The sequence below is a fragment of the Melanostigma gelatinosum genome (genome assembly GCF_949748355.1).
Source record: "Melanostigma gelatinosum genome assembly, chromosome: 18".
Lineage (NCBI taxonomy): Eukaryota > Metazoa > Chordata > Actinopteri > Perciformes > Zoarcidae > Melanostigma > Melanostigma gelatinosum.
The window spans coordinates 3843836-3859059 of NC_136651.1; the positions used below are offsets into that span (position 1 = coordinate 3843836).

Here is a 15224-nt window from a genome sequence, read left to right on the forward strand (position 1 = left end):
AGGGGAGGCAGGTCAGGGAGGGGGGGGAGGAGAAGAGAGAGGTGCTTTTTAAGATTTCATGTTCTCCTCCAGCCCCCACAGTTTGCAGATAAAGGTTGCCGTTGCCAGGGTGACTTGACAGAGAAAGGGAAAGTATCTGGCTGTGTGTTCGCCTGTTCTTTTGCAGGAAGCTTAGAAGCCAGAGGCACAGATGAGATGATTTCGGTCCCTCCTCCACAGAACAAAAGCTGTACGCATGATATACTGCCTTTAATACCTCAGGACACTTTGGCTGCTGTTTTCGCTCCAAAGCTGCCTAAATATGCGAAATATGCCGCAATGAGAAAGAACCCCTGTGCTGCGCTGAAGCTTGAAGTTATCGCCACACTGAAGACAAAGACGCAAATGCTTTTACAGTCAAGAGGAAAAAACTCTTATGTTTATTAGCCATGAATTTCACATTGTGAAAAAAATCACATGTACAAAATAATGCCATAAAAAATAGAAATTAAACTCTTACATGACAAAAGATAAATGAAACCGATGCACATTGACAGTTTTCTGTCTAACTTACATCATTATACTAGATAAAACAGAGGATGAGCAAAGGTTAAGAGTGGAAGTGGGAAATGCCACTCGGCAATTAGGGGCAAATTGAAGGGGCATTCATAACTCGCTGTTGCCGGGGAAACTTGCTTTCTATGGGAGATAAATGCTCCTATCTGATTGGTGGGGCCAAAGGGTCCGTGTTCAGTGGTTGGAGGAGGTCAACATTATGGAGCCCCGAGGGTCTCCACAGAGGTCCTCAAATTGCCAATAAAAGGATGGACTTTAGGGTGGCTTAAGGAGCTGAGCAGGAATTTATAGAGCTGTTTACGAATGCATCCCAACAGATTGTATTTGTTTTATGAATCCACAAGGAAGGACATTTGAAGAAAAAAAATATATATATACATATTCCACCAAAACATTACCCCTTACATTGAAATCCAATGGTTTCATTCATATTCAATTGTAAACCGTCAATGTTCAGGTCACATAGACAGACATAGAGACACAACACTGATTAGGCTCACCAAATATTTCATATGCAAGTGTTTAAGACAATCTCTCTTTTTGGTCTTGAGGAGCTTGCAATTTTTTTTTGTGCATCATTGACACTATGGTGAAAAGCACTGCGGTGTCTGCCCTTATCAATGCACAGCTTACTGGATTCAACTCTTTCTCAACCAAATGGTGAAGAGGACTCTGGGTTAACACCCTGAAGAGCCACGTTTGCACATGTGAGTCACATTCTTAACCATGTCAGGGTTAGTTACTGGGCCAGCAGCCTTATCTGTTTTATGGTTGATCATCTTCTTGTTTTGTTGGTACATTTAGGGCCCCGACGGGAGGATTCAAGACAGGTTTGGACCCAGGATAGAGATTAAAGAGTATCTTTAAGAAGAAAATATGAAGATTTCTTTCACCCCATTCAGCCTTCTTACTTGAGCAGCGACCCTGTGGCCTATACTGCTTCACGCCGTCAGTAATCCGATTAATTCTCCCTCTCTCATACATACTCAGAGAGAGGTCCGCCTCCGTCTCTTGTGAAAGAAGTTAAAGTTCCTCCTGGGAAAGACTGAACTGTGCAAAATGCAGCCCAACTAAGATCAAATAAAGCACAACACCTGGCCATGCATGACATAACCCAAACATACACTCACATAAGAATGCAGGCAGAGAAGAAATAAATAGGATTAAACATATTAACATAACAGAGTAAGCATTGTCATATAAATTAAGACTACATTGCAGCAAGTTTAAAAAGAAACTGATCTGTTCTCAGTTTAGATTAAGGTGACAAGAGTTCTGTGACTACAGAGAAGAGTTCATGCCGACTGAATGACGATGAGTGGACATGCTCTAGAAAGGGTTCAGCTATGACTCAGCGAGCGAGCAACTGCTTTTATCAGAATAACAGAAGCGCAGCCGGGCTTTCACTGCATTAAGTGTACAGCTGAATGTGACTGTGTTCTGACAGCAAACTGCCAAAGCCTGAGGAACACACTCGTGGGTTTGTTTCTTTGTCAGAGCTGCGAGAAGCACGTCTTGGAAAGAAGAAGAAAATAGTCACAAGGGGTCAAACAGAAAAAAGCTTGTTAGAGAAGAGAAGGTGGAGATTTGCTCCTTCATTGTGTCTTTTATAAATCAGCTACATTCAGTCAAACTGAGTTCTGTTCTTTAGCACACCAATCATTGCATTCTCCCTCCATCAATCTACCGGTAAATAGAACATCCATCATGCTATACATTGCAGCCTTGATGAAAAAGAGTATTTTTTTTCTGCTTTTTTTTTTATCATAGAGAAAAACATCAACACAGATCCTCACAAGCCCGTCGTGACTAATTGGGAAAAATGCAGGATGTGCGATATGTTTGCAGTCCACATATGGCAGCATGAAAGCACGAGCCTAATATGCCAGATGTACACAAGGTTGGAGTTTGTGCCTCTTATAACAAGCAGCGGTTTCTTTGTTTTTGGGTTTTTTTTTGCGGGATCTACTGCGCGGTATATGCCTCTGCTTCCTTCTCAGAAATGAGAGACGACATCATTCCAGTGAAGTGTCCAGCGCTTTTGTGTCCAGTTTCTGCATCTTTGCGACATCAAGATGAATGCGGGTGTCTGTACATCACTGCTCGGTGTCTCTGAGGAGAGGAAGATGACGTGTGCTTCTTCACAGCTGGAGTCCAGTGGATGAAGCAAAAAAAGGGAACTCTGAAGGAGAGGAGAAGAAAGAATAGCTTGTTAAATAAGATGCCAGATAACAGTTTAAAGGTGGAGTTTTAATGATTCAAAGTACAAAGGAAGCCTAAAAACAGAAAATAATACACATCTTGGGGAAACGAGGCTCAGGCATAAAGCTCCTGAATCACCTCACAACCCTTTCGAAAGTTTAGTTCCTGCTTTCTTACGTTACAATGTAAAAGTATTGCTCCATCTCCTGCTAGACTCCTCGATTGACTCTTCTCTGTTTCCTCAGTGCAGCCCTTCGTCATCTTCTTATCTCGCCATCAGCCTACTACATTTTTCACATCTGAGTGTGTTTTTCTCTCAACATTTCACTTTGACCTATCCAATTTTTAAAAGCTTCAACTTGATATGTAGGCCTACTTATCTGTACGGCACAGATGGTTCCAGACTTGGCAGTCCTCTGTGTGTCTGATGGGAATTTAATAACACCAGCTATCTCTGTTTGGACGTGGGTCTTTGCCAGAAGATGTGCATGTGATGAGTGAATATTGAAACCTTGAGGAGCACTAGTAGGAGAGAAATGTCTTGCACTAGTTTGTTTCAAGTTGGCATTTTGCGAAATACATTTATTCATGAATCAAAGTAGTTTTAACACATGTGCTTATTTTCTATCTTGCAAAGAGTTAGATGAGAAGATTAATACCACTATGTCAGTCCACGAAATATGAAGCTACGGAGTGCAGTTGCCTGTAGCGTCATAATTAGCATATAGACAAAAGAGTGTTATCTATCTTCAAAGCAAAAAAACTGAATATGTGTATTTCCCAAAAAGGGAAAATGATTCCCGTAACGCTGTGCACATGCCATACGCGTCTGTCTTTTAACTGGAACCCATTTAAACTGCCATGGGAATTGGAAACCAGATGAAGCTGATCAGGTTACTTTCGACCAAAGTGTGTGTAGGGACTGACTCATCTGTTGTGACGTTACATTAGTTATTTCAGTCATTTATTCTGCAATTTTGTTATTTAACATGAATATATTCTGTTTTCGGTTACTTTCTTGTGTTTAAGTAACTATTAAATATCTAAAATCATCCTGAGATATTGCTACAATATCAGCATAAAGAAAGGCAGTAAAAAATATCTGCGTTATTTGATTTCCTCAGTACCTACTGAACGCTTTCTAGGGGGAAGAAATCTAAATGTTAGACTTTGTATTGCTCCCCTGGGAAAAACTGAGAGAGAACTTCTTCTTTCTCTCACAGCTACAATCTCCTTCTGTGAGGTCTTACATACTTCCTTCCCCTTTCATTCCTAAACAGTCAGTCTTCTTTTCCATTCCTGCACATTTCGTCTTTTCACTGCGTTCAGTGAGTAAACTGTCAGTTGCCATGACAGGCAGGCGCGCTTAAACCAAATTCTGTATCAAATTAGTGGCAGGATTATATCCTTCACTGAACACTGTGTTGCACTGGCTTAGAGATAGTGAAAACCTTCAGTCTAGTCTCCACTTCTCAGAGATGAGTCACCGAAAAGAAAGGGAATAATAAGTCTTAACAAATATTTCATCCCGTGGAGAGGAAGAACATCCTATTGTCGCAGCAGTGAAGCTGCTCTGAGCTGCTTCCTGGCGTTATCGAATGGGAAACTGCTGTCCTGGACAGCTGGGGAGTCACTCTACTTCGCTCCTTGGCTTTCTCAGGAGCTGAGGGCCCCCAGCCCTTTCAATAAATACAGCTAAATGAAAAAGACTGCCTGCATGGGTGTGTGTGGGGGCATCAGTGTCGGGTGAAGCGATTGTATGATGTGATGTGATAGCGGGCTGCAGCACGGAGAGAGTCAGCTAAGCTGACTAGCCTTGCTACACACGCGTCTGGCCTGTTTAACATCAGAGCATGGACAGCAGGGTTAGAATGAGGTAAAGAAGATATAGGTGGAGTCACGAGAAACTGTAGAGTTCAGCAGGACATTTTAAGCGTGAGACCACCACTATCAAGGACGACGTGTGTCTGTCCTACAACGCTCCCTGCTGCCACTTCTCTCAGTCACCTCCACTTGCAGCCCTTAATAAATGGCTTCCGGCGCTGCGTGAGTCGCGGGCTGCCTTCCCTCTCGCCCAGCGTAAAGACCATAACCTCGTGAAAGGAAGGCGACTGAGAGTGGATTAGCCGCGCCAGGGCGTTGTAGCCTGCTGGTGTGTGGCTTGTCTAATTGGCAGACCCCCCTTTTTCCTGTTAGAGGGATTTCCCCCACAGGAGCAATAAAAATATCCTATTCTCTTTCAATTACCCTCTCTGTCCTTCGGCCCATCCCCACAGCTACATAACTCACTTAACTAACGCACACAAGCCCCTATCCATCCCCCCCACCCTGCCTCCTCCAGTGCGCTGTCCTCTACTTATCCTGGCAGTAGTTCAGAACATTTCAAAGCTTGAAAGACGCGACAAATGCAAATGAGAACCTGATCAATACTGGGTATCACAGATTGTCAGAATTGAGCATATATATATTAACAGATTTGCAAATGCAAATTGCAGTACATTTCTGTGTTCCATTTGTGTATATTTTAGACCTATGTATCTCTGCATCTTTGCCAGATTGGAAGCATCACTGACAAAATTATTTTGTTTATGTGAAGTGGGAATGACCAATTTATTGTATATATATACATATATATAGGTTTTTTTCTGACATTGGTTTCTGCCTCATTCATTGGGCTTTGATTCATTTTCAACAAATAAATACATGAATAAATAACTTTAAAATGCAATTAAATATCAATGTTTTACAGATTTTTAAAGGAAAATAAGACAATACAACTTTCAAACTCTACAAAGAGCCAATGATTTAGCATTGCCCTCCCATAACATTGTTGATTCAGCAGACATTTTTCATTCTAATCTCCTTCCTTGCACCTACATTTACCACAATGCAACTCAACCGCCTGATATTTTGATGTGTTGTGCTCGTGGAATGTAATGTAGCCTTGAGTCGCTAGCCTCATGCACAGATTCTGAGCGAGCTACAGAGGTCTGGGATGCTCACTTCTCAAACTTACCTAATGGAAAGAGTGAAGGTAGAGGGTTTGGGGCTCATGCAGGCAGATGTTTCCAGGTGCTGACGAAAGCAGTGGGAATGAGCGAGTACGGCACAGTAGTGATGCTGTTCCAAGCATCCAACACGGGGTCATAGCAGTCCAGAGTTTTACACCGCTGTGTGCCAAAGTACCCGCCCACCACATACAGTTTGTTCCCCGACGCCACAGCCTGGCAGCTCATCCGCTTGGCCGTCACGTCACCCACTTTAGTCCACTGGTAGCTCTCACTGCTGAACTTATAAGCCGAGCATGCTGAGAACTCTGTGTCCCCACCCATGACAAAGATCTGGTTTCCCAGCACGGCAGCGGCTGTGTAGCGCCACGGCTGCGGGCAGGACGCGGGCACAGACCATCGGTTCTCCTGCGGATCGTAGCACTGCACCTTGGGTAGCTTGTCGTGGGTGACGCTGGTTCCTCCAAAGGCAAAGAGCTTGAGCTTGACGCTGACCACTGCTGCATTGCTTACACCCTCTCTCAAAGGAGCCACCATGGTCCACTTGTTTGCCACTGGGTCAAACTGCTCCACCTGTTTGAGTGACACAGACGGAGAAGCTGGGAGGCAGCCAGTTGCTGCCGTGTGACCTCCTACCACGTAGAGGCAGTGTTTGAGCTCTGCAGAGCCATGGCCGAACCTGGCAATGAGCATGGGCGCCGCCTTCGACCATTCCTCTTGGACGGTGTCGTAGACCCACACGTCTTTGGACACACCATTCTCTGAGCCTCTCCCACCAGTGATGTACACCTTACAGCCGATGGCGCAGGCACTGAACTCCTTCCTGGGGCTGGGAATGTCAGCCTTGGGGATGATCTCTTTGGCTTTCTGGTCCACAAGGTACAACTTGTCACACATGAAAGTCTGCCCTCCCAGAAGAAATAGGGCATGGCTGGTCTTTCTTGGTCGGGCACACGGGCTGTTAACGACACCGTCATTCTGCAGGATCTTCATCTTACATCGGATAGCTTCATCCACCAGCTCCTTGCTCTTGGACTGGGAATTGATCAGCTCTTCTGTCGAAACATTCTCCATGAGAAAGATGGCAGGCAACAGGGCCAGACGGACAGTCCTCAGGAGCTCTGGCAGGTGGCAGTGTCTCTTTTCCAGGTCATAGTTGATCCAGTTAAGGGCCGCTTCATAAACCAGTTTCTCATCTTCCGTCTCCAGCTCCTCGTGTGACAAAAGCTGCACCACCATATCTTTGGGCAGTTGGAGGAAGTCTTCTGTCTTGCAAATAGCGGGGAAATTGCTGAGGCACATGCCCCAGGAGAGCTCTGACAGCTTGGTGCACTGGTGGGCATCAGACAGCAAGAGCATGCCAAGGCAATTAGACGGGTGAAGGTTTCTCTCTAGGAATTCGGCACAGGCATCCCGGATGTCCTGAAACTCTAGCATGTCCCCAGCTTCCAATAGGGACTCTGCGTTCTCCTCGTTGATGACCACACGTGACGAATATGCGTAATCAAGCAGGAGCTCCAAAACCTCCGGGTGGATGGAGCCACGGAAGTCGACCTCGCTGGCCTGGCTCTCCCTCAGCCCACCGCTGAACATGGCCTCGAAGTAGCGGCTGCAGGCAGCCAGCACGGCGCGATGGCACGGGAAGGAGCGGCTACCTGCATGAAGCAGGACGTCTGTGAAAAGCCGTTGCTGCCGCAGCGAGTTGAGGTGCATGAGGACACTGTCCGCATAGGAGGACTTGTGGAACAGGTAGATGTTCATAGAGCCAGTGCTGGCTCGGGACTTTCTGTTCTCATGGACACACACGGACATTTTCATTGAATCCTGAAAAAGAAAAGACAAGAAAAATCTCTCTTTAATGCATTTCATATTAAGGATTTAGATTCTTGGTGTATTTCAGTCCGTAAATTCTCAATCATCTTAAAATTGTTTTGCTTGAAGGTTCTATCATAATAATGCTGAGACAGCCGTCGGAAGAGGCACTCTCACTATGACTCAAAGTAAAGACAGTCGAACAAACAGCCTCATCCCCCTTCCTCAACATCATCTGAAGAATTTAAAATATTGTTTTAATTCAATAAAGATGTTACTTTTATGTGCCAAGTAGCAGAACAAAGGAAGAGTCCTTCGATAAAACCACAGACATTTTGAGAGAAGGCCCGAGAGTTTAGCATCATAATAATGTGTGTCTCGTAAAGAGAAGGCGAGCTTTCACTCATTATATGGGAGTCTGTTGCTGTCAATACACAATAAGAGGTAATAAATTAGATTATTTGAGTGTTATATCTATGTATCTACTACTATCATTCAATAAATCTAAATTCGCTGAAGTAGTTTGTAGTTATAATTTTCCTCTTGAAATTGTATTCAGTCTACTTTACAGGCACAGAGTGATATTGACGGTCAAATGTTTCAGCCCTAATATTCATAATAGGATGAATGATGTGCATTTTTGGTGAGTATTGCAAACCTTTCCAAGAGATAGGAAGACAGTTATTACAATCCGCAAAACAGCATACGCCCGGGAGTTCTGAAGGTTAAGTAGATAACAATTGCCTTCTCGCAGAGACCACAAGGATTTTCAGATTTCAAACCCAAGCAGCACGAATCCCCCTATTTTAGAGAGACCATGATTTACAAGTAAGAGTCCCTTTGCAGAACTTTTTTTTTTTTTTTAAAGAGGAAGAAAGGAGACAGCAGAGCTCTTTTTACCCTCTGAGTATAGGCCTAATGCACAGAATTTACTCTCCTCCAGAAAGTCACAGCTCCCATAATCACTGTCCTTGGCCTGTCCTCGCTTAGAGCTCACATTCATTCCACCCAATTTCCAGACATGTCAAGTGCCTCCCGCACACAGTTTCCAGAGTCCCTGTCTGACCTAGTGAATCCACAGCTGTCAGACTTCCAGACATTTCAAGTTCTCTTCTCGGCCTCTCCCAATGATTTAAGGATTGATCATGATTGCTTTATCTTGAGAGTAAACCTCAAGACCAATTATACGCAATTATACTCATTACTATACTCGTTATTACAATTGTTTTATAATTGACAGCAAACAGCTACAGCTGTGATCAGCTTGAACTCAGTTCAATTTGATTCCAGTGATGATGTCTTCAAGACGAAAAAAGTATGAAAACTTCCATGAAACTAAGTTAAAATAACCGACTTCCTGCAGAGCTTCAGAGATTTTAGAAGTGATAAGATGACAGGCTATGAAATCTTGTCACATTTGAAATCCACTGTAAATGTCCAGCTGACCACAGTGGCCATTGTTTCTCTGTCAGCGAGAACGTGTTTTACAAACCTTCATGTGGTGCGTGTTTGATTCTCAAAAGAAAGATTGTTGGTGAACTACCACTTCAAACGTTCAAAAGTTCCCAGGTGTCGTAAACGATTCCTTTGCGACCCGCCGGCGGAGATGAGAGGACAGTTTCCATTCACCTGAAGTTGCATCATGTGCTCCAAAAACCTTAGAAGTCTGTTTCGTGAATAGACGATCAGGTGTGAACCCTGCACGTGTCTGGTGAGCGGTGTCACTGACACCTTTGGCTTCAACAGAACTGTATTGTTCCATGTTATAAATTCCAGGGATATTACTAAATTCCAGTTAAACTAACTCCAAAAACAGCTGCGACCCAGACACGCAGGTTAGTGTTTAGGTGCAGCTGGCAATGGGGTAACACAACCTGTGTTGGCGATAAGGTATTTAAACTACATGCACTGCATTCCAACCGAAGCCTTCAAACCAGGAGCCAAAACTGAAACCAGGCGAGGATGGGAGATAACCTATTAATTCTATGTGAGGTGCATTGATATGAAAATACATACGTGACTGATTCATAAAGGAAACGTGTCCATTTATTTTCAGGTTCTTTGTGCCGATATCACAACACAAGTTTCATGTTTTTAGCCACTTTAACACTTTGGTCCACCAGACTGAAATATCACAACGCGTGTTGCATTGATTATCATGAAATTTGGTGCGGACATTCATGGTGCATAGTGGACGACCCTTCATAATTTTGGTGATCTCCTGACTTTTTTTCCAGCGTCATGACGAGGTTCACATTTGTAGTTTTGATTCAGTGAAGTATAGTATTCAGTGACGTGTCAGAACAACTGTTGGTTCCCCTTGGGATAAATTATAATCGCTTTGGAGGACCTCTGAATCTTCTTCATCGGGTCAGAATTTCAATTTGTTCAATATTTGATGGATATGACCAAATACCACAATTCCTGTCAGCCTCAGTTGTACTTTGGCTTTAGGGCTAATCTTGTGGCCTCTGGCTCAGGTATAATGAGAATATCCTTGCCTATCAGAGCTCCCTCACCTGCACACCTCCTACAAGTACACACACTGCTGATGCCGCAGCTCATGTTTTGTAATTGTAAGTTGTAAGTGGTTTGATTCAAATACTTGTAAATAACCATCAATAGCTGAAAGGCAGAAAAACACTAGGAATAGTGAAAATACAATAATCAAAACGAATTTACAAACAATTCTGCGTCACTAAAGGTGTCGACAAAGTTGTCCTCGGATGAACAAGCTCACTAATATATACAGTTGAGCGCATTAGAGTTGAACAAACGGAAGAAGAGCAGTAAACCACACACTTATACCATTTGCATATTTAAGGATAAAGCCTGGATTACCAACTAAACCTGCAGGTCCTGGAAACCCTGTGTTCATCTATTTGTAATTTAAATGTAAATGTGTCCTTTGTTACGAGTTTAATTGTCCTCAACATCTACCCAGTAAGGACATTTTATTATTGTACGCAAAACCTAAAGAATCTATTAAGAACGCGGAGGGTTTCAGAGTTTAAATAATATCGTCTCACATTCACTTTTTATTTTATTTATTTCGTATTCCAGTTCTCCTTGATCACAAGCATTGATTGAGACTATTTGCTTGTGATGTAAACATGTTTTCTGCAAACTACCACACATCCCTATGGACACTAACCCAACACGTGTAAACACGGCTTATTGGGGAAGCAGATTACTGCAACCCATATAACCTTAATCTGGTTACTCACAGTCAACACTGTTACAGTGTGTGCAAAACGACCATGAGGGTAACAAGTTGCCGTGGAATTCCTGAAGACTGTCGGCCGATATCAATGTCTTGTGTGTAAAAACGTGGTCTATCAGCAACTGTCATAGCTCGATTGTTTTATTGATTGTATTCAGCGTTCACTGATTCCAGCCTTTTTGCTTCTATTGGTCTGTGAATGTAAACTGAATATCTTTGGATTTTGCACTTGTTTGGAAAAAAACAGACCTTGAGCTTGAGGAGATTTACAAGATTTTATAAGAACAGATTAATCCGAAATAAAAATAATTGTAGCCCATATGCTGTTAATTATGTGGAACATATTTGAGGACCATTAAAGAAACTTTTGAAAAGTCATCATAATGTTGGCGACTAGCTGGTTGTCCCTGAGCCCCACGAGAGGTTTGTAATCCTGCCAGAGGAAAAGTATTTCAGCATAAACCAACATTAATCAAGTAGTTGATCGACAGAAAATGAGTCGACAACTTTTTCAGTCATTCAAAAGTACTACACATTCTCTACCTCAGCTTCCCAAATATGAGGATTTGCTGCTTTTCTTTATCGCATATCACAGCAACCTGCCTGCACTGAGGGTTTGGTTCATTAGTTAGACAAAACAAGAGGCTTGAAGACGTCATCGGACCACTGGGCAGTGGTGACTGGGCATTTTTTCACAATGTTTTACCATGACATTTTAGACTAAACAATTAACCGCTTAACAATCAAAAGTAATCTCTACATTAATTGTTAATTAAATTGAGCTGCCCAGAAACCAACATACCATTCATTAACTGTTATCATTATTATCCACAATTAATCCTCACGGTATTGTAACTTGTCTTTGGTCTCACGGGGCTATTTTCTGTCACAGTAACAGAGTCAGTGCATTCAACACCAACAGTGGCCTGAGAGAAAAAGAAATATGGCAGCAGCGTGAGAGTGAGCTGGATGTCTGTGAGAGTTGTCATCCTCATCCCCTCACAGAAAACAGACCCACAGGCACAAAGCAGGAAAGCGCATACATGCCACACTCACAAAGCACACAGTAAAAAGGCATGCACACGCCGCCTCTGGACACCATATCTAAGGCCTGGCTGGCTGCAGTCTGTTTAAAATCATTGCCAGGTGTTCGCAGTCAACCATGGACACGGGAAGAGGGATTGGTGGGAGAGACTTCAAAAGTGAACTCCAGGCTTATATGGGCCAGTTCCTTACATCTGACACTTGGGAGAACGGAAGAGACAAAAATGGAAACAAAATGCAAAACAAGTGGATGCACCAGCAGCTGTTGATTTGCATGTCTGCATCAATCTTCATTTCAAATGTATAGTCTGACCCCAGCCGTCCAAAGGCATGTGAGCGAGGTTAACTGTTTAAAACAAAGCCCTGACACTTATAAACAGTGTTTATCACCAAGACTAGTGTGTCACACCTGATGTCGCCTTTAAAACATCTCGAGGATGCATGAGTATGCAAGGACAAGATGCCGAGAAGAGCACAAAGGACTGGGAGAAGAAGCTCGTGAAAATAAAGAAATAGGCGCGCGCCATCAATGCGCTCGGTAAATTATGGTAATAACATTATATAGACATAATGAGGAGATGTCAACAACAATCTTTTGTCTATCTGCCTGTTTCCCGTTGCGCTTCCTCTGCCACAACACTGGAGTTCTTCATCATCAGGTGACCAGAATGGGATACTGTTACCATATAACGATCTGTTAATAGGCTTTAGTCGATCGTAACAAGGTAAGGAAGTGATTGTATTGTCAAATGTACCTCTTTGGGTGAAAGCAGGAGTTCATTGGTGTCCGCGGTATCCCTCGAACATGCCACTTCTGACAGAGCCACGATGCAAGCCTTGCGCTCGGGGAGCGGAACAACTCTCCTTGGATATTTCCGAATTGCCGGCGGATAGTCGGTGAGGATGAGGCCGTTTGTCTTCACATTAAACAATAAACTCTGTTGTCTGCAAACTGGAAATTGTACACATGTATGTAAAAGTCGCGCACAAAATAAACGGGCTTCGGTAGAAAAGGATGAGACGTTCGGAGGCGTTGCTCACGCGCTTCTGCTCTGCTCCTGTGTGACGGTTCGCCTCTTGCGCTCCCAGTTCACTCAAATGAATGGGTGTGTTTACACTGAGAGGGGGAGGACCGGCACCGCGCGCAGGAAATGAATACACAGAGAGAGGGAGAGAATATGCGAAAAGATGTGGAGGACAGTCTGATTTAGATTCGGAGGTATTTTTGTTTGTATTTCCATTTTAAACTACTGAATACTTCTACTCTACTATATTTCAGAGGGAGATGTGGTCCTTTAAAAGTACCAATAGAACAATGTACAAAATATTACATTGCAATTGAAAGTGCTGCATTAAAATTCCTAGAAGTATTGGCAACATGTAAATGTCAAAGGTAAAAGTACTTGTTCCTCAGAAAAGTGTGAGTGATACATCACGAGACAGATACTGCTGCAACAATGTGAGAAGCGTTCGCTGTGGTGGTTCGGTTTCGGGCAGGGCTCCTCTTCCATTTCGTTCCCTGTAAAGTTTTTTGGGGAGGGGAGAGCTTCTCCCTACGCAAAGCGAGGACTATAGAGGTTAAAGGACAGTGGGTGCCACATGCTACACAGATTGTAAAAGCCCTTAAAATCAGATGAATTGTTAGTTGTACAAAGCTATGTCAAAGCTATATGACACCGATTGGATGTACAGGTATTGGTAACAATCAGCAACAAATAGTGATGAGTAAATGAAAACAGTTTACAGTTCACAATCACATCATGTTTTAAGTTTGGATAACAATAATACCGATACATAGCTACTGGGTATAACAGTTTATTTTTTATTTTTTAGTCAAACTTTAGGTTTAAGCTGCATTTGATACTTTTAATTAAAATATTTTGTAGATTTTAAAGCACATGGGAGGGACTCTTTGCTGCAGGTAAATTACACTGTTACAGTGAAGTAAATTAAATGCATTGTTTGCGTTGTGATTTTTGTTTTTAAAGTACAAGGATACGTTTAAAAAACAACACCACATGGAAAAGACCATAGCGTTTGACTGAGTCACATCAAACTCACCACTGAATGCCATACACACAATATAAATCCTATAGGATTATAAAGACATTGTGGTTTTGGGTTGGGGTAGCTGGGAACAGGAAGTCCAATTATATCCCTGGACATCTTGTGTGACTCACATCTGTGGTCCTTGTTGACTTTTGGCTGTGACGAAACCTTTCAGCAGACCCTTGAGGCTATGATGTTAGTATTTTGTTTGTTTTTATGGGTTTGTGTTGCAGTGATTAGAGCTGTGACACACTCGCATCTGATTTTTTTTCCCCCATAAAATGTTTTTATGAAGACAGAAATTAACTATTACTGTTGCTTCATACTCAGTATATGACAGCACAGTGTTCCTTAGAGAAGTGTTTAGTTGTGGGAAAAAACTAATTATGGCTGCAAATGTTTCATATACCTATATGACAGGAGAGACATCTAGTGGACAAAATGTTCCTGAGACAACTAGTTCCAAAGATTGAAAGCTGGAACTGGGGGAATAATTTAATTATTAACCCTCTGGTGTGGTTGACATTGTCTTTACTTCCTGGTTGTTCTGGCTCTCACAGACCCTCTGCTGTCTGTGTAAAAACAACATCTGCTCAATCAATCTTTGCTTTAATATATATTTGTTCTTTTTTTCTGGCCTTAATAAAATCCTCCCATTGCAACAAACGGGCAACAAGTTGACAAAATACAAATCTAGGCAATGCATGAACAAATATATGTTCATTCTTTTTGCCAAAGGTTCATTCACATTTAATGAAATGTAGGTTATGCAACATAGTGGTTTGACTAATGTTTGGGGTCAATTAGACCTCTGGTCTAAATCCCTGTTGGACAAACGATTAGAATTTTAATAAGATAAATTCAAATCAGACTAATTTGGAATTTGGGATGGGAAATTATTTTTATTTTGCATTTATTTTGCAGACTGTTGATAAATGACTGATATAGTGGTGTGCAGAAAAACATCTTTATGGCAGTAAATGCTCCATAAATATGACACGAGCGACACCCAGTGGACAATAATAGTCCTGGGAGTAAAGTTGATTGTCACAGTGTGAACAGACAGATCCGGAAAGGCATCATCAGAATGTATATTTGTAAGATTTAGAGTACTTTAAAAAAAGAATAAAAAATGTGGCAAACAACACATATTTATTGTATTGAGGTTTGAAGTTAAGTTTGTCTCTGATTGTTGTTTCAGCTTTTATTTATCTCATGTCAACTCAAATAAAATATGAGTCAATAAAGAGTGAGTAAACACACAAGTAAAGGTCAAGGTTTACTAGTTGCACAAAGTAACAACTCTCTCTCTCTCTCTAGTAAAGTTAATT

The 15224-nt window shown here is 42.3% G+C and overlaps 1 protein-coding gene across 1 annotated transcript; it reads right to left on the bottom strand.

Annotated features, from left to right (window-relative positions):
• Positions 1-394: 394 nt before the first annotated feature.
• Positions 395-12726, bottom strand: enc1 (ectodermal-neural cortex 1). Its single transcript, XM_079290161.1, has 3 exons — positions 12600-12726; positions 5774-7589; positions 395-2737 (listed from the first exon to the last, which is right to left on the bottom strand). The coding sequence occupies exon 2, from the start codon at positions 7581-7583 to the stop codon at positions 5808-5810; it is 1776 nt and encodes a 591-aa protein (XP_079146287.1). The 5' UTR covers positions 7584-7589; positions 12600-12726; the 3' UTR covers positions 395-2737; positions 5774-5807.
• Between the last annotated feature and the right edge of the window lie 2498 nt (positions 12727-15224).